Source organism: Vulpes vulpes, chromosome 1, assembly GCF_048418805.1.
Source record: "Vulpes vulpes isolate BD-2025 chromosome 1, VulVul3, whole genome shotgun sequence".
NCBI lineage: Eukaryota > Metazoa > Chordata > Mammalia > Carnivora > Canidae > Vulpes > Vulpes vulpes.
In genome coordinates, this window is record NC_132780.1 from 175,656,928 (window position 1) to 175,678,626 (window position 21,699).

The 21,699-nt window shown below is 37.1% G+C and overlaps 1 protein-coding gene across 1 annotated transcript in view; it reads left to right on the forward strand.

Moving 5' to 3' along the window:
* CFAP206 (cilia and flagella associated protein 206) overlaps window positions 1–15,317 on the forward strand; it is a 32,764-nt gene extending 17,447 nt beyond the window's left edge. The window contains exons 8-13 of the mRNA XM_072736881.1: window positions 78–197; window positions 1,869–2,067; window positions 3,771–3,911; window positions 6,735–6,928; window positions 11,034–11,177; window positions 14,863–15,317. Of these exons, the coding sequence (XP_072592982.1) occupies window positions 78–197; window positions 1,869–2,067; window positions 3,771–3,911; window positions 6,735–6,928; window positions 11,034–11,177; window positions 14,863–15,093 (1,029 nt within the window). The 3' untranslated portion in view covers window positions 15,094–15,317. The remainder of the gene's footprint in view (window positions 1–77; window positions 198–1,868; window positions 2,068–3,770; window positions 3,912–6,734; window positions 6,929–11,033; window positions 11,178–14,862) is intronic.
* The last annotated feature ends 6,382 nt before the right edge of the window (window positions 15,318–21,699 follow it).

Sequence of the window (21,699 nt, forward strand, 5' to 3'; positions counted from 1 at the left end):
ACCATATGGGACTTAAAATACATGATTTTTGTAGTGAAATTATAAAAATGTTAATGTACATTATGTTGTTTTCATAGTCAGATGTAATTACCTGTGCTCAAGAGGTAGAAATGATGACAAAGCAATTAGGAGCCCAACTGGAACAATTAAAAATGACTATAAAGTCAAAGACAGCTGTTCCAACATCACAAGTCTTCGTAAGTATTCACCATCAACTTTGACCTTGCTTAAGAGTGAGTATACCTTTGAGTCCTACATAATTGAATCAGAAGTAATTATATTTAATTACTAAAAATATATTTGTTTTATAAAGTTGGTCCTGTTCTTTATGGTTATTTTGTACTACTAGTGTAGGTTGGATGAGGGAATTCTCTTTGTAGGCAATTGCTACAAATTGGAGATGCAGATATATGTTATGGTAGCCATAATGTCAGTAAAGTTTGTGGCAACCTTTACTGAATTCATAATGCAATATTGAAAACATGTTCACAGTGGCTGGTTAGAAATTGTCTTCAGCAAAGAGATGGTGTAACTTGTGACCTCTATGAAGAGATAGAGGATAACTACTGTGTTTACTAGGCCTATATACTGACTTTCTGATTACCTGCACCATCTTATGGGCAAATCTGGTAGTCCTAAGGAGGTATAAGATGCATATACAGTATTTTATAGAGCAGTTTGAAGCTCTGATAATTTTCTGTAACCATTTCTAATATTAGGTTTTATTATTTATTTTATACATTTTTTATTGGAGTTTGATTTGCCAACATACAGCATAACACCCAGTGCTCATCACCCCCCTCAGCCCATCACCCAGTCACCCCAACCCCCTGCCCACCTCCCCTTCCACCACCCCTCGTTTGTTTCCCAGAGTTTGGAGTCTTTCATGTTCTGTTCCCCTCTCTGATATTTCCCATTTTCTCTCCTTTCTACTATAATCCCTTTCACTATTTTTTATATTCCCCAATGAATGAGACCATATGTTTGTCCTTCAATTGACTTACTTCACTCAGCATAATAACCTCCAGCATAATACCCTTCAGTTCTATCCACGTTGTAAGCAAATGTATTTGTCATTTATAATGGCTGAGTAATATTTCATTATATTAATATTAGGTTTTAAAACCAAGAAACAAAAGGCTATGTAGGACCTGATTAATTTTTTATGTTTATTCTATATGTCAGTGATCTTTAATATGAATAAAAAACATTTTATCTCACTGACCTAAAATCTTTAACTTGCAGATCACAAAATATGCCCCAAGATGTATCTCTAGATTTTCCAGGTTCTTTTAAATCATAATTGAGCCAGATAAATCTAATGGTAACGAGTCATATTTAGTTTTTTTTTTCTTTAAAAGAAAAAAAAGATCTTTTCCCTTGATATTTTGAAGTCAAGCATCCATGAAACTTTCTTAGGTGATCAAATGTGTTTGACTTTTTTGGGTAAATTAACTTTATGACAATCACATTAAAATAAAATGCTTTGAAATAAAATACAAGGTTTTTTTTTTAAGATTTTATTTATTTATTCATGAGAGACACAGAGAGAGAGGCAGAGACATAGGCAGAGGGAGAGGCAGGCTCCCTGCAGGGAGCCTGATGCAGGACTCCGTCCCAAGACCCTGGCATCATGACCTGAGCCAAAAGCAGATATTCAACTACTGAGCCACCCAAGCGTCCCCAATTTTTTTTCTCATAACTTATGAGTCCAGATGCTATGTAGATGTTATTGTTTAACTTCAGGAGACTTTGACTTATCTTCAGGAAGAATGAATTTCTTTACAAACACAAATTTGTTAAAAGAGTACAGTGACTTATAATTTTATGAGCCAGTTATATTTTGAATATTGCTTTCTCCTGCTCAGCCCATCTTCATTGCACTCTCCAGACTGTGGACTAGCTTCCAGGATGAAACTGTTTTGATTAGTGTCCTCAGCAATTTAACAACTCATCTTGAGCCATTCCTGGGTGCTCATGATCTACTCTTTCCTGAGAAAGTAATGCAGAATCTTCTTGATGGACTGACTGTGAAAACCGATGTGTGCAGGGTGAAAGAACACTTGGGTAATAGAAATCATCCTTGACTTCCTCTTCCTCTTAACATTGCCTCTAGAATAAAGCCACTCTTGTTTTAAAAATTTCATGTGTGGGACACTTGGCAGGCTCAGTCCCAGGAGCCCGTGTTCCTGGATCTTGGGGTTGTGAGTTCAAGCCTCACATTGGGTGTAGACTTTACTTAAAAAAAAATAAGAAGTTCAGGCTCCTTCTGATAAGGTATTAAACATCTCTCTTGATTAAAAGAGTAGTAATGTTTGTTATAGAAAATATTGCAAACAGAAAACGCATAAACCGAATACCTTACTATCCAGCAATAACCATTCTTCATGGTATTGTAAGCATTTTAGTTGATAATATGCTCCTTGCCTATGTGTTTCTATTGTAGTCTTTGTGATTTTATTATTGATTCATAGTAGAAAATACTATTATTCTTTGCCATATTTTTTGCAAGTAAAGCTCCATTTCTTTGGAATGCTATTTGCCATATATCCACCTCAGAGTCAGGCTGAAATGTATAAATCAGTGAATTTTATTCCCGCACATTTGAGCTTATTTTAGAACCTTTAAGAGATGCATTGATTCTTATGAAAAGGCTGTCTTTATCAACAAACTACTTTTTCCTGTTTTGGCATCTTCTTAGTTAAAGACAACTTAAGGTTCATGAGAAATGCCAAAATAGAGTCTGAAAGTTGTTGCCTAAAAAGGTTTTTCTAGAAAATGAAATCAGATAATTTACTCTCTAAATTTCCTTTTCAAATTCAAGTTTTGTTGAAAGTGGAAAATAAAAATGAAGTGGTAATTTCCATTCTTAAACTATTAGAATATAAACCCCCTGCAAACTAAATCAGAAAGACTCAAAGTATCCTTCCAGTTAAAGTTTTTTCTACCCCTTTTATTTTGTTAAAGCAGCCTATCTACACAAATACTACATGAAATTAAGATGTTAAAGTCACTTCAACAGTAGATGTTAAACTCAACCATATTGGCAAGACAACTGACTGCTTAGAGTTAACGTGTCATTTTCCACCATATGTCACCACTTTATATTCAATAGGGCACTATCAGTTACTGATCCCAGTGAATTGGGAGACCCAATATTCTTCTAAAAGAATTTAATTGACACTTGCCACATCTCATCCCTTTCTTGAGGCTTTCAGGGCATAGCAGGAAAAAAGAAAGAAGGTTTATTTTCCCCAGCATTTGCATTTACTTCTTGTTGTGACCAAAAGGGCATTTGTGGTAGCTGATGTTCTGATATACAGCCAGGCCCAGAAGTATAGTAGGATTGCAAAAGATAAGAACCCTGGAGACCAGTGTCTTATAAATATGCATTTTTATTTGAAGAAAAAAAAATTTAGACAATGTGTTTATCACATGTCTATAGGTAAACCAGTGACCATTAGGAAGAATTTTAAAAGTGTAAAGAACAAAAATTGTACATCTTATCAAAAGTAAGTTACTGAGAGATAAATCCTTGAATCTTTCCATTGAGTACATTCCCCGCCATTTTAAGAAGCAATAGTCCTAGTATGTCAGCATCATATTCAAAGTATTTGGCCACCTAGTATATTATAAAGAGTTCTACTGCCTTGAGTGAAGTCTGTCTCTCTCTATTCTAGTCACATAGCAGCCAGTCTTTTCTGCTCGTTTCCTTGTTGTTTACTCTTCTTATTGATTAAAGTTTTTCTTGTCTTCCTCTTTCATTTTAGAAGATAGAGTACCTCTGGTGGATTTCAGAAAGCAAGAATGGCTTTTCCCAGAAACAACAGCAAATTTTGATAAATTGCTAATTCAGTATCGAGGATTCTGTGGTTATACATTTGCCACAACAGATGGTCTTCTCCTTCCAGGTATATTGTTGGGAACAACATTACTTTGACTTTCCCATTTTTTCTTTGGATAAAGTGCTATTATTGTCACTTACTCACTTTTTTTTAAAAAACGTATTCATTTTTAAAATTTTATGGGATCGGTGGTGAACTAGGAAAGGAGCCACAAAGATGATCCAGACCAAAGTCTTCATCTTTGAAGTACTCATGGAATAATCTGGTAGACTGACATAACCAAGAAATTATGCTATGAATGATGAGTGATGGAATGTGTATATAATGAAATATGGATGCCACAGTATTGTAAAAAGAGGGATGACTCAGACGTCCAATGAAATTCACATGGCATTACTAAAATATATCATCTTCCAAAGTAATTACTTGAAAGAGCAACTCTAACTGGCTGGTTATGTTTATTAAACAATATGTTGTCACTTTATGGTTACATTCCATTAACATAGATCAGGATTTCTGGATAAGTCAGATCTGTCTAAGGAAATGGCCAGTATTTTATCAAGTAAAAATATCTCTGTGATGTATAGATTACTAGGGCTTTCCTAAAACAAAGAGTAAGCCAGAAATTATTATCCAAAAAGTTCTCTATGAATTGGAAATTAAAAAGTCATTTAGGGCTATACTGAAAACAGTTTGACAAAATTATTTCTAATTTATCTTACACCGTTAACCTCTTCCTTTTTTCTTTCTTTGTTATTTCTTTTGCTATATTTCATAGTTGGGTATTCGTTTTTTATTAGAAATAATTATTGGAATTCTGTTTATACAGGCAACAGAACACACATACTGCCTCATTTTTTATGGTATTAGATTTTTCTTAATGGGAGTAACAGAAGGTTTACTGTAAGAAGCTGAGAGAATAGTATTTGGAGGCCCCGTAAGAATCACTGATACTGGGGAAGAAACAGTCAAGAGCCATGAAGAAGTAAAAAATAACAGAATATAGATGGTTTCTTCCTTTTCTTTTTTCTTTTCTCTTTTTTTTCCTTTCCCCTTCCTTTCTTCCTTCTATCCATCCTATCCATCCATCATTCTGAATAAGAAGGGAAGGGAGTCATAAGAGACACAAACAGAGAAACATGGCTGTGGGGCGATGTTAGGTAGCATGATGTAGTTGAAAAAGCTATGGGCTAAGATTCAGAAGAGCCTGGTTTCTAGTCTGGAACTGTTTGGCCCCTTCCAGCTTCCACTAACTAGGATTCTAATAGAAATAGGAAAGTAGGAGGGCTTGAGGAGCTATGAGTTTCATAATCCTCTCTGAAGAAGCTAGTCCTGATTATTTTGTTTGCTACATTATTTCTGTTAACTACATTATTTTCTGGACAGTAGCAGCCTACATTACTTCAGAGGAATTTTGTAGGACTTCCCTCCTTTCAGGACTGTAGACTACGTGGCTTAAGTGCCAAGATGACACTGTGGCTTACCAGTTAGGGTCCTTTTCAGATGATGTCACTAACTTCATTGCCAACCAATCTCCCTTGCTCACTGTTCCAGTCCCACTGGCCTTGCTATTCTTGAACATTCTGAGCCCATTTTTTATCTCAGAGCCTTTGCCCTCCTATTCCTTCTACTTGGAAAACTCTATCCCCCATATAGCTCTGTACCTTGCTCCTTCATTTTACAGCCTTCCTTGATCACCCAATTTAAAATATCAACCTCATCCTCTTCTTTTCACTATGTGTTTAACTGGCTTTATGTTTAATTTTTTTTCTGCAGTATTCTCTGGTCCATGATATATTTGTTGATTTACTGAGAGCAGGAACTTTGTTTTCTTTTATAACCTTAGTGCCAGGAATAGGGCAGCTCAGTGGTTTAGCACCGCCTTCAGCCCAGGGCATGATCCTGGAGACCTGGGATCGAGTCCCAGGTCAGGCTCCTTGCATGGAGCTTGCTTTGCCCTCTGCCTGTGTCTCTGCCCCCCACCCCATCTCTCATGAATAAATAAATCAAATATTAAAAAAAAAAAACCTTAGTGCCAGGAATAGAGCCAATGCATTTTGTTGAACAAGGAAAAAATATCACTTTTTCTCACCAATATGTGGATATTTAATAATCCATATTTTATGTAGTATCTGTTCACAGTGGAAAATACTTTCTAACAGAAATTTGTATTGGAGGTGCTTGGCTGGCTGGATCAGTGGAGCCTGTGACTCTTGGTTTTGGGCTTGTGAGTTCAAGCCCCATGCTGGAAGTAGTACTAATTACTAAAAAATCTCAACAAACAAACAAACAAACAAACAAACAAAAACCTCCTGTATTTTGGAAAAGTCCCATCTTTATAGTTTTTATAGAATTATTTTTATTTTTATTTTTTAAATATTTTATTTATTTATGAGAGACACAGAGAGAGAGGCAGAGACATAGGCAGAGGGAGAAGCAGGCTCCATGCAGGGAGGCCGATGCGGGACTCGATCCCGGATCTTGGGATCACGCCCTGGGCCGAAGACAGACGCTCAACTGCTGAGCCATCCAGGTGCCCCATAGAATTAGAATTATTTTTAAAACAATGTATACAGTAGTTAGTGTAGTTAAAGGAGATTTGAAAAAAACATCAGATGACTGGCTTCTCATAAAAGATTTTCAAACACTTTATATCTGGATAGTAAATTTTTATGTAAATCATACTTCAACATGAATTTCACATAAAAATAAAATATAATTTAACAAAATGTATAATTTAAAATTGCAAATTATAGCATTTTAGCAAAATGAAAAACAAAAGCCATATGTTAAAGATGCAGTATATAGGGGATGATTTTATGGATGCATTATAAACATGGAATCACTTAATATTTCATACCTAATTCATTTCCTTTTCTTAATTTTCAGGAAATCCAGCAATTGGAATTTTGAAATATAAAGAAAAGTATTACACTTTCCATACCAAAGATGCTGCATACTTATTTGCAGAAAATCCTGAACATTATATTGATTTAATTAAAGAAAAAGCAAAAAAAAATGCAGAATTAATTCAGTTACTGGAACTTCATCAACAGTTCGAAACCCTCATTCCATATTCTCAAGTAAGCAGAGTTGGTATTTTAAGAATTTATGACTTTTAAAAGTGTAGTTAATGAAAATGTTATACTTTGTTGTAGAATGTTTCCTAAGTCCAAGCAGGGACAGGATCAGAAGAGGGCCTTTAATGCTATCAGAAAAGATTCACCCACAAAGAGGGAAACTAATGAAATCCATAAAGAATAATGAAAACAAGGAGTCAAGCTGATGAATTAGACTGGACAAATTTGGAAGAGAAAGACCACATTTAGATAAATAATTGAAACTATACTATTTCTTTATCTAAAATTAAAGGAGCTTAGCACAGGGGTGCCTGGGTAGCTCAGTTGGTTAAGCATCTGCCTTCAACTTAGGTCATGATCCTGGGATCATGGGATGGAGCCCCTTGTTGAGCTCCCTGCTAAGCGGGGAGCCTGCTTTTCTCCACCTCTGTCCCTTCTCCTGCTCATGCTTTGTCTCACTCTGCTCTCTTTCTCTCAAATAAGTAAATAAATAAAATCTTAAAAAAAAACATAAAGGAGCTTAGCACAGATAACACAGTTGATAATTTAGAGTTGTAAGATAATCTAATAGGTCCTTGTGTCTGTCCCTACACTGGCACCATACAGCTTTAATTATATTGCTTTCTTTTTTTTAAGATTGTATGTATGTATTTATTTGAGAGGAAGTGAGTGGGAGAGAGAGAAAGAACGAGGAGGAGCAGTGGGGGAGGGGCAGAGGGAGAAGGAGAAGCAGGCTCCTTGTTCTGACCTAGGACCCTGAGATCATGACCGAGCCCAATGCAGACACTTTTAACTGACTATGCCACCCAGGCGTCATGATTACTATTGCTTTCTGATATATTTTATTATCTGATAGTGCAAGCTTTTTCCCTTTTACTTTCTCAAAATTATCTTAGATAGTGATGCATGAATCTTTATATATATATGTAATTTTCTTAATAAATTTGCCAAGTTTCCTCCTAAGTCTTCTTGAGATTTTAAGTGGAATTGCATTAAAATAATCAAATAAAATAAAGAATTTTTTTATGTTTATTGTATTGGGTTGTCTCATCCATAAGAAGTATCATTTACTGAGTTTTTAAAATAATTAGAAGTTTCATTAATTATGTCTTAATAAAACATAATGGTTTTAATTATATTTTTTAGTCTGACTACTTCTAAAACTGTTTGTGATCCCAGCAGTGACTGTAATGATAATAAAAACATATGCTTTTCAATATGATGACACTCAGTATTATTACACCTCCATTGAATTAATAATTCTCATAAGGAATGGGTTTGTTTCTAGGCTCTCAATTGTGTTCCACTAGTCTATGCTCTCCCAGTTTTATATTTTTCATTGTTTTTGTGATGTCTTTTCACAAATAAAAATTCAACTTAATATGTATTAATCTTTTTTCTTTCATGTCTTGAACTTTTATGTCTTGTTAAAGAAATCCTCAAGTATCTTAGATCATAAAAATATTCTTCTACCTTGTTTTGTAAAAAAAATATGGATTTGCCTTTTATACCTGAGTCTATGACTTGGATTTAATTTTTGTGTTTAGGGGGAGGTGAAGATCTAATTTTAATTTTTTTTCCATTTGAGTAGTGAATTGTCCCTTGACCATTTGTCCAATACTCTGTCCTTTCCCAGCATCTACAGTGTCTTATATGCACAAGCTTAATTTTTAGGCTCTCTATTCAGTTTTTCAATTTTTGAAGAATTCCTGTACCTATATCTTACTGTAGCCTTATAATAAGTCTTGATATCTGGTAGACTAAGTTCTCCCACCCTTCCCTCTCTAAAGAATCTTGGCTATACTTGACTCTACTTTCCATGTAAATTTGAGAATTACATTGTCAAGTTACATAGAAAACTTTGAAAGAATTATAAATTTGCATGTCTATAGATAAGCATTTTTTGGCCTTGCTATCACTTATTTATAACTTACAGAGTTGTGGGATACCTAAAAGACAGTGAAAAGCTAGAATCAGATCATCAGAAAGGTGTGCAATATGTAGGTAATGCCTCGTTTTCCATCAAAGAATAACCTTCCCCCCCCCCCAAAAAAAGAATAACCTTCCCCCATTTATTGGTCGTGTTTTTCCCTTTTTTCTGTACGTTTAATTCTCAGCTCTTCTTTAGTGGCCTTCAGTACCTATAGTAATGAGTTTTCTCTCTTCATATTTCAAAGCTGTGGTCCTTACAATTATCTACTAGCCATTTACTTGAATTGTATAATATTGCTAATCATCTTGCAGCATGTTTTTATCTATCCAACTATATCATAATTCATTTTAAAGTAAAAAATTGTATCTTAAGGTAGGTGGTAAGGCAATCAGTGATTATCTGTTGCTTGATTTGGAGTAAGGAGTTAATATTGAACAGATAAAGGAGATGTGACATATATATGTGTGTGTGTGTATACATAAACACACACAATATGTATACATAAATACAGAATATATATTCATAATGGAATATTACTCAGCCATAAAAATGAATGAAATCTTGCCATTTGCAACAACATGGTTGGATGAAGAAGACATAATGCTAAGTGAAATAAGTCAGTCAGAGAAAGACAAACACCATGTGATTTCATTCATGTGTGGAGTTTAAGAGACTAAAACAAATGGACATAGAGAAGAGGAGAGAGACAAATATAGAGAACTAACTGGTGGTTGTCAGAGGAGAGGTGGGAGGGATGGGTGAAATAGGTTAAGGGGGAATATGAGTATACTGATAATGATGATCATTGAGTAATGTTTAGAATTGTTGAGTCACTATGTTGTACACTTGCAACTAATATAACACTGTTATACTGGAATTAAAAACAGAGAAGCTGATCTTTTCTCTCTTCGTTATGATCTGAGTTCCTTAAACTCTACCATCCTCTCCAACAATTTCATATACAGCATAATCGTATCTTGTTTAGCCTGGAGTTAATATTTAATGTTTTAATAGTGATGTTGTGGGTTGTCTAGCAGAAAATCAAAATATCTAACTAAAACAAAGCCACCTTGGATAATATGCTGTGTATGCATAGTTTGAGTTTAAGGTATATCCTTATCCTAGAGGCTCCTGGCTGGCTTAGTTGCTACAGAATGCAACTCTCTTCTCAGGGTCATAAATTCAAACTCCACATTGGGTACAGAGATTATAAATAAATAAACTTTAAAAAATCCCATCATCAGCTGAAGGGTATTATGCTGAGTGAAATAAGTCAATCGGAGAAGGACAATCATCATATGGTTTCACTTATATGTGGAATATAAGAAATAGTGAAAGGGATTATAAGGGAAAGGAGGGGAACTGAGTGAGAAAAATTAGGGAGACAAACCATGAGAGACTGCTAACTCTGGGAAACAAAGGGTTGCGGAAGGGGAGGAGGTGGGGGGATGGGGTAACTGGGTGATGGGCACTGAGGAGAGCACTTGATGGGATGAGTACTGGGTATTACACTATATGTTGGCAAATTGAATTTAAATTAAAAAATAAACAACAAAAAATAAAAGTCCCATCATCAACTATCATTAAAATATGTATATATCCTAAAGATGTTTTGATACTTTAAACAAATGTGATTCATATTTAATTTTTTTAATTTTTAAATTTATTTATTCATGAGAGACACAGAGAGAGGCAGAGACATAGGCAGAGGGAGAAGCAGGCTCCATGCAGGGAGCCCAACGTGGGACTTGATCCCGGGTTCCCAGGATCACGCCCTGGGCTGAAGGTGGCGCTAAACCGCTGAGCCACCTGGGCTGCCCCCTCATATTTAATATTTAATGGCTATTTTAAACTTCTGTCAGTTTTCAACCAAGTATTCACTTATGCCACCAATTGTGAGAAGGGCATTTGACTTAGGAATGAGTGATGTTAGGTTTTCCTCTTCCAAACTATACCTCAAAGTTAGGTGCAAAGAGAGTCATAATGCCCAGGAAAGTTATCACATTTAGCTCACTACTACCAGCTTGTTTTCTCTGCTGTCTTTATGAGTATATTGCATGTTCAAAAATTCTTGTTTTCCTAATCTTTTTGTTAGTTTAGATAAATATTTTTAGTTATCCCTAAATAATGTTTATTTTTTTTAATAAGTACTAATTACAAACTTTATTTCTTTAGATGAAGGATGTTGACAAACATTATATAAAACCAATTACAAAGTGTGAAAGTAGCACTCAGACGGATACACACATATTGCCACCAACCATTGTGAGATCGTATGAGTGGAATGAATGGGAATTAAGAAGAAAAGCTATAAAATTGGTTTGTAACAATATTTTCTAAAGTTATTTATAGGTTGGAGGATTGTTTTTTCTTTAGCTAAGACAGCAGAAGAGATGACTTATTGTATATATGTTACATTCAGTCACAAATGAAAACAGCGTTAGTCCTCAAGCCACAGGTCCAGGGCATAGGACCAAAGGGGACTGTTTTGGTATGAGCAAGGTGGGTTTCTCAAAGATATTGTTGTGATCAGATGGCAATGAATATTCAAGATCCATTGAATCAAGTTCTAGAAAGTCAGCATGCAGTCCAACAATTTGTACCAGTGTCCCTGGCCTCTGGCTTTCCTTGTGTCTGCTCCTGTGGCTTCCATGGGTGTACAAGTTACCTGTTTGCTTGGACCTCTGCCTCATCTTTCTCACTTCAGTCTGCATATTTGCTTCTTCCTCCACTTGGCTCACTTGGTTCGGGAGTTTCCGAGAAGATGGCACTAAGGCTGAGAGCTATAGGTTGGGGAACTTTAATGTATTGTTACTCATAGAGTTAGTGATTTAAATTATTTATTAAAGCCAATAAGTTGTACATGGAGTTCTTCACATATAATTTGCCAGCTTTACATTGCAAGATTGTCTTCTAATTTTTTTTATTGTCTTCTAATTTTAAGCATATACAGAAACATGAAACTATTCTCCAATTATACAGTCCAGTAACTAGAACAATGGTAGCTGCTCACTCTTTTTTTGTTTTGTTTTATTTTTAAGATTTTATTTTTTCATGGGAGGCACAGAGAGAGAGAGAGAGAGACAGAGACAGAGAGACAGAGAGGCAGAGACAGGCAGAGGGAGAAGCAGGCTCCATGCAGGGAGCCCCATGTGGGACTTGATCCCAGGGCCCCAGGATCAGGCCCTGGGCTGAAGGCAGCACTAAACCATTGAGCCACCCAGGGATCCCCCACTCTCTCTTTCTATACCCATCTATTGTGCGAATCTATGACGTTCTAGCATTTAAAGCACTCTCAATGTCCTCTTTTGGATTTTTTTTTTTTTTTTTGAGGAGCAGAAGGTTATCTCTGTTATATCACAGGTAGTGTCCCCTCCTGTTGTTAACATGTTCTCTACAGGCATTGATCTCTCTCATCCTTCTGATTCTCAGTCACTAATCATAAGAGGTGCATGCCCTCAAATGATGGTTTTGGAACTCTCATCCCTGTCTGATTCGGGACTTCCTCCCACTCATTCTTTCTACAATACCTCGTCATTTTAAACAAGTATTTAGAGTCTGAAGGAAATAAACCCTTTTATATCTGTCGCCTTTTCTTAGTATATTTTATCTCTCTCTTTAACTAAAATGGGGTATGGAAATAAACAAAGACTACCCAAATGAGAACAGAGGCGATTTATTCAAAGTTTGCTATAGCAAGGGAGTCAGCCACCATTACTTGCAGTTGGCGGGAGCTCCAAAGTGGGCAGGGGAAGTGGGGAAGCTTTATAGTGAAAAAAAAGGGGAAAGCTTCAGGCATTCTCTGATTGGATGTTGTTGACATAGGAAAACTGGATGTGGGCTAACTCAAAGTGGGAACTTTTATATGATTGGTTTGGTGGGCATAGTTGGCTTTCTCTGGTTGTTCCTTAGTTGAATGGTGGGGACAGCAAAAAATAGGGAAGCTAGTCAAATCCTGCCTCTTCTGTGCTGATAGCTATGGCTACAGAGGTTGTGGGTCAGAGTTCTATTGTCATATAAAGTCTAGCCTTTGTCCATTTGTATATTCTGTGTCTTATAGGCTTTTCACCATCCTTGACATTTCTCTTGCTGTCCTTTCTGGTGGCAGCTTTTCAGTCCCTTGATTTCCTGAGATGAGGAAGGATCAGTTTCTTGGTATACCTTCCAGATCCTTGTTCCATTAGCATTCCTATCAGTTACTCTTCCGTAGTTCATGAAGCTTCATCCTGATGTTCTTTGCTGTCATCTACTAAACTCACTTGAGCCCACTGGATATATACTAGGTAACATAGATATCACTGCTTTGTTCTTCAGAAGCTAATTGTCTCACAAGTGACATTGATACACTAAAAATATTTCAGTACCTCTTGATAAGTTATGTAACAGAAGTGAAATAAAAATTAACTTCAGTGACATTTTAAATTGGTCTGAGGTATAAATAGGCAAAAGAGAAGAGGGGAGTGATGGTTGGATAGGATAGGAGAGGTAGAGGTGCCAGCATAGGTCTGGGCTGGAAATGTTAAGAGAACGGGGTATTTGGTGGGGTTGCACTGTGTACTGACTGAACCCTCTCTTCCCATTCCTCAGCCTCCACTTCATTCTGATTCCCACTGTAGACCTAATTATGCTCTAGAATTATGTTATGTTTGGGATCCCTGGGTGGCGCAGCGGTTTGGCGCCTGCCTTTGGCCCAGGGCGTGATCCTGGAGACCCGGGATCGAATCCCACGTCGGGCTCCCGGTGCATGGAGCCTGCTTCTCCCTCTACCTGTGTCTCTGCCTCTCTCTCTCTGTGACTATCATAAATAAATAAATATTAAAAAAAATAGAATTATGTTATGTTGAATGCCAGTTCCCCATATATTAGCAATATAACCTACTGATAAGACAAAACTGAGTGTAGTGCTTAAAGCTGTAGGGGGAACCACCACCCTAGCAGAGCCTTGATAGTGTCCTGAGGGGAAACAGCAAGGTCAGAATTTATTGAGAATGCCACATGTGGTGGAAGGCAGGTCTTTCAATGCCAAGAGTAGGTCAGGGGATGGGATGAAGGCTTGTACTGGATTGGGTAAAGATCATGAAAAACCCAGCCCAGCAGTAATGGGAATAGAAGGTGAAGATTTATGGGGCAGGGGTGGAAAGAATGTGAGGGCTTAATCTGTGCATTGATGCTTACTATTGAAGGTGTGTCTTTCAGGATGTTCTGTAGTGACCCTTTGGCAAGGATCTCCTGGAGTGGTAAAATCATGCTAATGAAGACAATGGAATAGTCAAGTCATAGTCATTAGACAATAAACTCAGTGTGGGGGAAATTGTTTCAGTTCTTAGTCACCCATAATATCTCAAAATCTGGAATGTGAGGTCTCTGCTTTTGAACTCACAGGCTCTAATGCTTCTGAGCTTTTTTTCTAGGACTTCCTTATTACTTCAGTACATCCTAGTCTCCCTTTCATTTTTTTTTTCTAGTCTCCCTTTCATAAACTCCTTTTTGTTTCTCAGCCTGAGTCATCTGTTTAACTTCATGTTTACTAGTAATCCGTAAAAAGAGCAAGCAGGATGTTGAATACTGTAAAATGTAACCTGAAGACATCAGAACTTTTTATATTAAAAGTCTTGGGTGAAGTCCATTTAAAAAAGACAAAGGAAATCTTAAATTTTTGTCTTTTAAAACAATAAACCAAGTATGGTGGGAAAATCCAAGTTGTATGAATCTCAAAGTATAATAATGAGGGAGTTAGAAGATTGTGTTAACAAATAATTGTGAACTCGTTGTGAAGTTTGAATCTGTATGTTCTTTCCTTGGGTCTGTTTTCAACATTTTATGTATTTTCCCACCTCTTGGCAAAGGATATTTATTATGTTCTAGTTTTTCTAATGTTTTAATGCTTTGTAGAAAAATGCTGTGTTGTAGGGATAATTTCTCTGTGGATTGAGAAAAAACATGAGGCTGATATTATTTGTTCTTTAGAGATGGGCTAATTCCTGTGTATTCTCTTTCTTTTTAGGCCAATTTGCGTCAGAAAGTTACTCACTCAGTACAAACCGATCTCAGTCACATGAGAAGAGAGAATTATTCACAGGTGTACCCACCCAAGGATGCTAGCACGCAGTCTATGAGAGAAGGCAGCACCCGAGTGCCCAGGCCCCAGATTTACCTAGCTGGTCTCCGTGGGGGACAGAGTAAAATCACTTCTGGGGTCAAGGTGAACTTAACCAGAGCTGTTGATGAGACCTAGTTAGAGACTGAATTTTTAAAGTGGATTTCACTAAGTTATGGACAGTGGCAAATATTGACAAGTATCTTTGTATCTGTGAAAATTAGTTAATTTTGTGGGTCTGGCACATTTATTGGTTGTGTAAATGTTTTCCAGATTCTTATATTCACTGTCAAACTGCTACAAAAAACTAAAAAGTGTTCTCTGTAACACATTTTGCATTCTATTAAAATTGGGAAGTAAAACTGTCTACTCATTTTCTGTTTGTTAGAAAAAGTTTGGCAGCATTAAAGACTGAAATTATGCTCTTTAGATATTAATATATTTATAAGACTGTGACTGAGATAGAAGCTTATTTGTTCCTAAAATCACATTTAATGTTAAACATTAAAATTTTTAAATCTAGTCAATATTTTCAGCCTCATTAGCTATTAAATGTTAACATAGATTAAATTGATGTATAATAAGACCTCACTAATTTGGAATAATGAGAGTAGAGGTCCACATGAATTTTCAAAACCTGGAAATTTTACATAAAATCTGGATTTCTGCCCCCTTGCAAAAAATCAGAATATTTGACGTACTTGGCTAGCATTCCTGTGAGAGATGCTGTGCTCTTTCATAGGCTAGGTACTTCCAGACCCCATTTCTGCTGCTTTGCCTTATCTCTGCCTGACCCCATAGGTAGTTGTGTGTAGGGCCCATGTGAATTACTGATTGCTGAATTTTAGAGCAATAGTTTTAGTACTGTCTTACATACTTCTAATATCAACTCCTGGATAATAAAGACTCCCAGGTGGAGGGAGGAACTGTTAAAACATGCTTTAATGGTGAGGGGATCATTTATATTTAATGCATTTTTTTCTGCCTTGGTGACTTTTATTAAGGTGTTTATATAATTTGCTTTCTATGTAGGCGAAATGTAATTTATAATAGTATGTTTCAAAATCCATTTTCTACATATATCATAAAGGTTAACTTCAAACAGACCTACTTCTAAGTGTTCATGACTTTCATACTTGTAGTTTAGAAATGATGCTAAAGATAGGCTGACTGGCTGTTGAGGCAAGGCCTGGGGTGGGGGCCAGGGGCAGGGGCGGGATCTGTCCTTGAAGGAGGTGGGATGGTTAGAGCACACTGAGCTTTACAACATCAGGTCTTTGATTTTATCTGTTCTGTCAACCCTCATTCGATTCTGCAAGATTTTTTTTTCAAAGCTTTTATTTATTTATTTATGAGAGACACACAGAGAGGCAGAGACATAGGTAGAGGGAGAAGTAGGCTCCCCATGGGGAGCTCGATGGGGGACTCCATCTCAGGACCCCAGGATGGTGATCTGAGCCAAAGGCTGACGCTCAACCACTGAGCCATCCAGGCATCCCGATTCTGCAAGATTTCTAAATACAGAAAAGAATGGCTGATATGTTCTAATTTGAGGTTATTGAGTTAAGGTTGAAAGTAAAATTTCCAAATAATAAAAATACCAAACCCAGTTTGAAAAGCTAAATTTAATATCAGAAAGTTGCCTGGTAAGTACAATAGAATCAGAATAAAGGGAGCTAGACCAAATCGTCATCTCCTAGGATCCTGACCATCCACCTAAGCCCCAGTGCTCTTTAAAGATTCCAACCACATGTTGGACCCTGCATCAGACAGTCATCCCCTTTTCAGCAGGTTGCAGGCCAAACTCACTTTTCTCTGATAGACTTCTTTTTTCCTCTGTATTTCTGTGGTCAAAGGCATCTCTCTCTCTCTCTCTCTCTTTAGAGAGAGAGGCAGAGACACAGGCAGAGGGAGAAGCAGGCACCATACAGAGAGCCTGACGTGGGACTAGGACTAGATCCAGGGTCTCCAGGATCATGCCCTGGGCTGTAGGCAGCACTAAACCGCTGCGCCACCGGGGATGCCCTAAAGGCATCACTCTCTTACTCAGTAGCAGACATTAAGAACTTCTTGACTGCCTTTATCTTAATAGCCCCTATATTTAACAAGTCATCCAGCCCTGTTGATTTGGTTTGAATTGTCTGTGTCTTTGTTTTCACCACCAGTGCTATCATTTAGGACTTAGTCCTATTACCTGATTCGTTGGCATAATGTTTCTAACAGAAATCCAGTCATGTCACACTGCTCCCTTCCCCCAAATTTTACCTCCCTCACTTAAACACCTACCAAGACTCATTTCTATTACTTAGGGGATAATGGAAAAACTCCCTCACATACTATGTAAGATTTTTCAAAATATATCCATTTATATTCTAGTTTCATTTTCTGTTCCTCCCTTGCTACCTCCATATACTATACATATTAGGCAAGTTGAATCAAACTCTTCAAAGATATCATTGTCTTTCATACCACCACTCTCTGCTCTTGATTATCACTGTTACCTGGAATGTCGTCCAAGGACACCCTCATGAGATTATGTTTGTCCTCAAACAGCCTGATCAGATTTTACCGTTTCAGTGAAGGTTTTCCGGATCAGCTTTGGGAGAATTCATTGCTTCTTCTTTTGGGTTTTCACAACTTTTTATTTATAACCTTAGCATAGTACCTAAATAGGTATACATGTGGTCATCTGTATTTTCCCTGTTAGACTGTGAGTTTCTTGAGATTTGAACTGTATTCTAGGCATTTTTATATCCTTGGCATTTGTATGTTGTTGGATGACTGAAGGAAGGAAAAGGGAATAAACAAAAGAACAAACTGGAGGCAGGATACTGGTCATGTGATTATTTTAATAGTCAAGGTGGGAATTGCTAAGGAGCTCAGCAGCAAAGTAATCATTGGAAAAGAAGAGAGAGGAAAGGGATCCTTGGAAGAGAGAGGAAAAAGGAGATTATTTTTTGAGAAGTGGTGGGAAGTAAAGTTGGATAAGCCAGGTTGGTATAGCTTTTGGAGAACATTGAAAGCCAGGGAAAGGAATATGTTGCCTTTCTGTAGTCAGACATTAGGAAACCACGGCAGATTCTTGAAGATTGACTGTAGGAGAGAGATTCCATGATTGGGAGATGGCTAGGAAGCTGTTGCAAGAATTGGGGCATGTGGTAATGGATGACATGAAGGGCAAATGTGAGATTTAATGAATCGGATATAACATCTCAGGAGAAGGAAGAAAAATCACAGTATGACCTCAGGGTGTCTACCCTAGGAGACTGAGGATAATTGGGAAGAGGATCTGGTTGATCAAAAAGATAATGAGTCCAGTACTTAGAAAAACCGTGCTTAAGGGATTACAAAATAATAAAGCAGAGGTGACTGGAATTTGAACTGGACAAAGATAATTTGGGAGGTCATCCCCAAGGGAATAGGGATGGAATGAGGAGGAAGAGACAAGATGAGACCAAGGAGCAGTCAGAGAGGTAAAAGAAGACAGAAAGGAATCTCTCTGGTCAAGGAAGTAAGGTCAAGGTCTACTACTTACTGGCTGTGTTACTTAACATTTCTCTGCTGCAGTTTCTTCATGAAAATTGGGATACTAATAATTCCGACCTCACTGGGTTGTCAGGAGATTAAAGGAGTTAACCCATCCAAAGCATTTACACGGTAAGTGCTATGTTAATGTTAGCCAGGAGAGAAGGGAGTCTCCAGTGTCTCATTCTACTGCACTCCAATCCTCATGTTGCCTACTTTCTGTTTTCAAGCTCTCGATGCCTCAAATAATGCTTGGCACATCATGGCTTTCAGTCAACGTCTGAGGAATAAACAGAAAAGGATGAGAAATGAGAAAAGGTCAATGAAGTAGGCAACTGCTGGACTCTGTTTTAATAGAGTTGGCTTGAGTAGAAGTAAGATTCAGCAAGCAGAAATGGTAGAAATAAGTACAGACTGCAAATCAGTACTTCTTGGCAGGAAAAGAAATGAGATTGTGGTAGCTAAAAAAGGAAGCAGAGGCAAGGGAGAGTTAAGCTCAAATAAGAAATGTTTAGATGATTGTTGATGATTGTTACTCATGTTGTGCTCTTCAAGTCTAGACACTGAATTTAATTTACACTGTCTCCTAGTATTTTTTTTTTTTTTTTACTTTCTCAATTATAAAATGCAACAATTCTTTTTAGGTTGTCTTTCCTACACCATAGGAAATAATTGTTTTAAAATAACAACCTAGCAGATTGGAATGTAATTTTCTTAATAGCAGAATAAGGAAAATATGCTTAAGTTGTCATGGAAACAATTATGTTTAGGTATCTGCATTTGCCTAAATGTTCTTTATGGTTATTAGTTTACTATATTGGAACCTTCACCACTTTTAATAATCTGTTATATAGCTAAATACTTGAATTTAGCTGTAACTTTCTTAAGCCTTTCGTATTGCTTACTGCACAGCCTACACTTTTACTATATTGCCAATGGATACAGTAACGGGCTTCCTTTTATAAAATTCATTGAGACTAGGGTAGCTCTCATGCCTGTGCAGAGATAGAAGTGAGCAGAATTTCAAGGCAAATACTGCAGCTTGGTAATTACAATCAGAAATATCATTAGGGTTTCAAATGGCAACAGCAGTAGCTGTTTGAGACACAGGTTAGCTCATTATCAGTCAAATGACCCTGCAGTTCACATGTTCAAGATCATTGCTTCTTGCAATATCCATGGTTGTATAGAAGGCTACGCACACGTAAAAAGCACATCATGTCAATTGGTTTTCCTCCAAGACAGGATAATTCAGAATGAGAAACAAACAGAAACACCAGCTAGAAAGTTAACAGGAAATAATAACTTCCCTGAAGGGTATGCTGCAGTAAAATATAATAACCACTCCTTCTTTTGAATGTCTACTTTCTAACTCAGTGAAAAATATTGTTCTCTAAAAGCATTCACTGTTAGGAACCTTGCTGTCGAAGTTACCAGTAGGAATGAAATGGCCTGCTTTTGTTTGGAGGATTTAAGGCACTTGGACACAAAGAGGCAGCCTCAATTTCCAACCAATTTCCAAAGAAAGCTTTCATTTCAGGGGCTCCTGAACACAGCATTCTACATCTGGTAACTTTGTTGTTTTTAAGAAACAGGATCCTGAGACTATTCTTCAGTCTAGATCTAATGTTCACTTCTTTATAAGTAGCCCTGCTTTGAATCTGTCAAAACATTGCTTCCTTTAAATTTCACCCATCTATCAGTCTCCTAGATTTTGTAACTCTTTCCAGCAACATCCCACATAATTCCTCTGGTGTGTTATTTCCCTCATTGGAATGGGTCAATAATCCTGATTCTGTCTGAATGTTAAATTTGTCCCTCATGGTCTTGGGCTGAACAGATTACAACAAGATGCATCAAAAATCTAGTCAAGGTTCATGCCAATGGGGTAGGAAGTCTTTTGGGCAATTAAAATTTATTAAGTAGGGTTCAGCAGCATGATGTTATGTGGACACAAAATGCCACAAAAACAGCACAACAGCATTTTACCTACCACGCTAATTATCAGTTTGTGTATATGTATATGTGTGTGTTTGATGTGTGTGTGAGAGAGACAGAGAGACAGAGACAGAGATACTATTCTCTACCAGAAGGAACCATAGTTCCTTGAAGTGTACTGGAGTCCATGATCTAGGATATATCAAGATTGACTGGAACATCTTGTTGCCAGAAATAAAGAATGCTTCAAAAATCTTGCGCAGATATAAAGAAAGGAGTAGGCTTACAAGGGCCATATTGGGATAATTTGAGCATCAAAAGGAGAATAATTATAGTTAATTGAATTAAGTTGAGACCATAATGATACTCCAAAATGGGAAAAGATAGGGGATCCCTGGGTGGCTCAGCGGTTTAGCGCCTGCCTTTGGCCCAGGGTGTGATACTGGAGTCTAGGGATCAAGTCCTGAGTTGGGCTCCCTGCATGAACCGCCCCCCTCTCTCTGTGTCTATCATGAATAAATAAATAAAATCTTTAAAAAAATGGGAAGAGATAAACTGTACAAAGCCGCAGTTGTAAAACAAAAGGGATGTATGATAGAATGTTTTCCATTATTAAAATTAATTTCAGGTATATATGTGAATTTTTAGTTTAAGTGTACGCATAAGAAAATTTGCAGTAGGGAGCTGTACCAATTACAGGAGGAGGAGATAAGAACCGGTGAGCACACATACGACCCAGTACAGGGAAGGTCCAACAGTATTCCAGTATGAGATTAATCAAATTTCCAGCTCTACAAAGCTCCTTCTAATAGGAATATGATGCTAATAAGGCATGAAATTTTTTCCAATAATGTTAATAGACTACGTGTATGTATATCTGATTGTAACACAGTGGTGTATACAACTCACTCAAACCTTTAAAAAATCAATTTAGGGAAAGATGGTGCTACAATTTAGGGAAAGATGGTGCTACAAGCGTAGGCTGCTGGGTATCTTGTATCTGTTCCTGGAAGGGCTGAGGAACCTTCATATTTTTAACCAATCCACGTTATCTGGAAAGGCTTTCATTCTGCCAGTGAATTATTTCTAACATCGCTTATGCTAAGTAGTATCCTCTAGTGAGAGTGAAGATTATAGCAGTCGAAGTAAATGCCTGTTGACACGTCTAATATGTTTTGAAGCCCCTTCGTTGTGAGAGGATCATGTAGTTAGAATGCCTGGCCAAGTCAACATAATCAATGACAATGCCGACAATAAGGACACAGGACTTCTGAAAAGTAC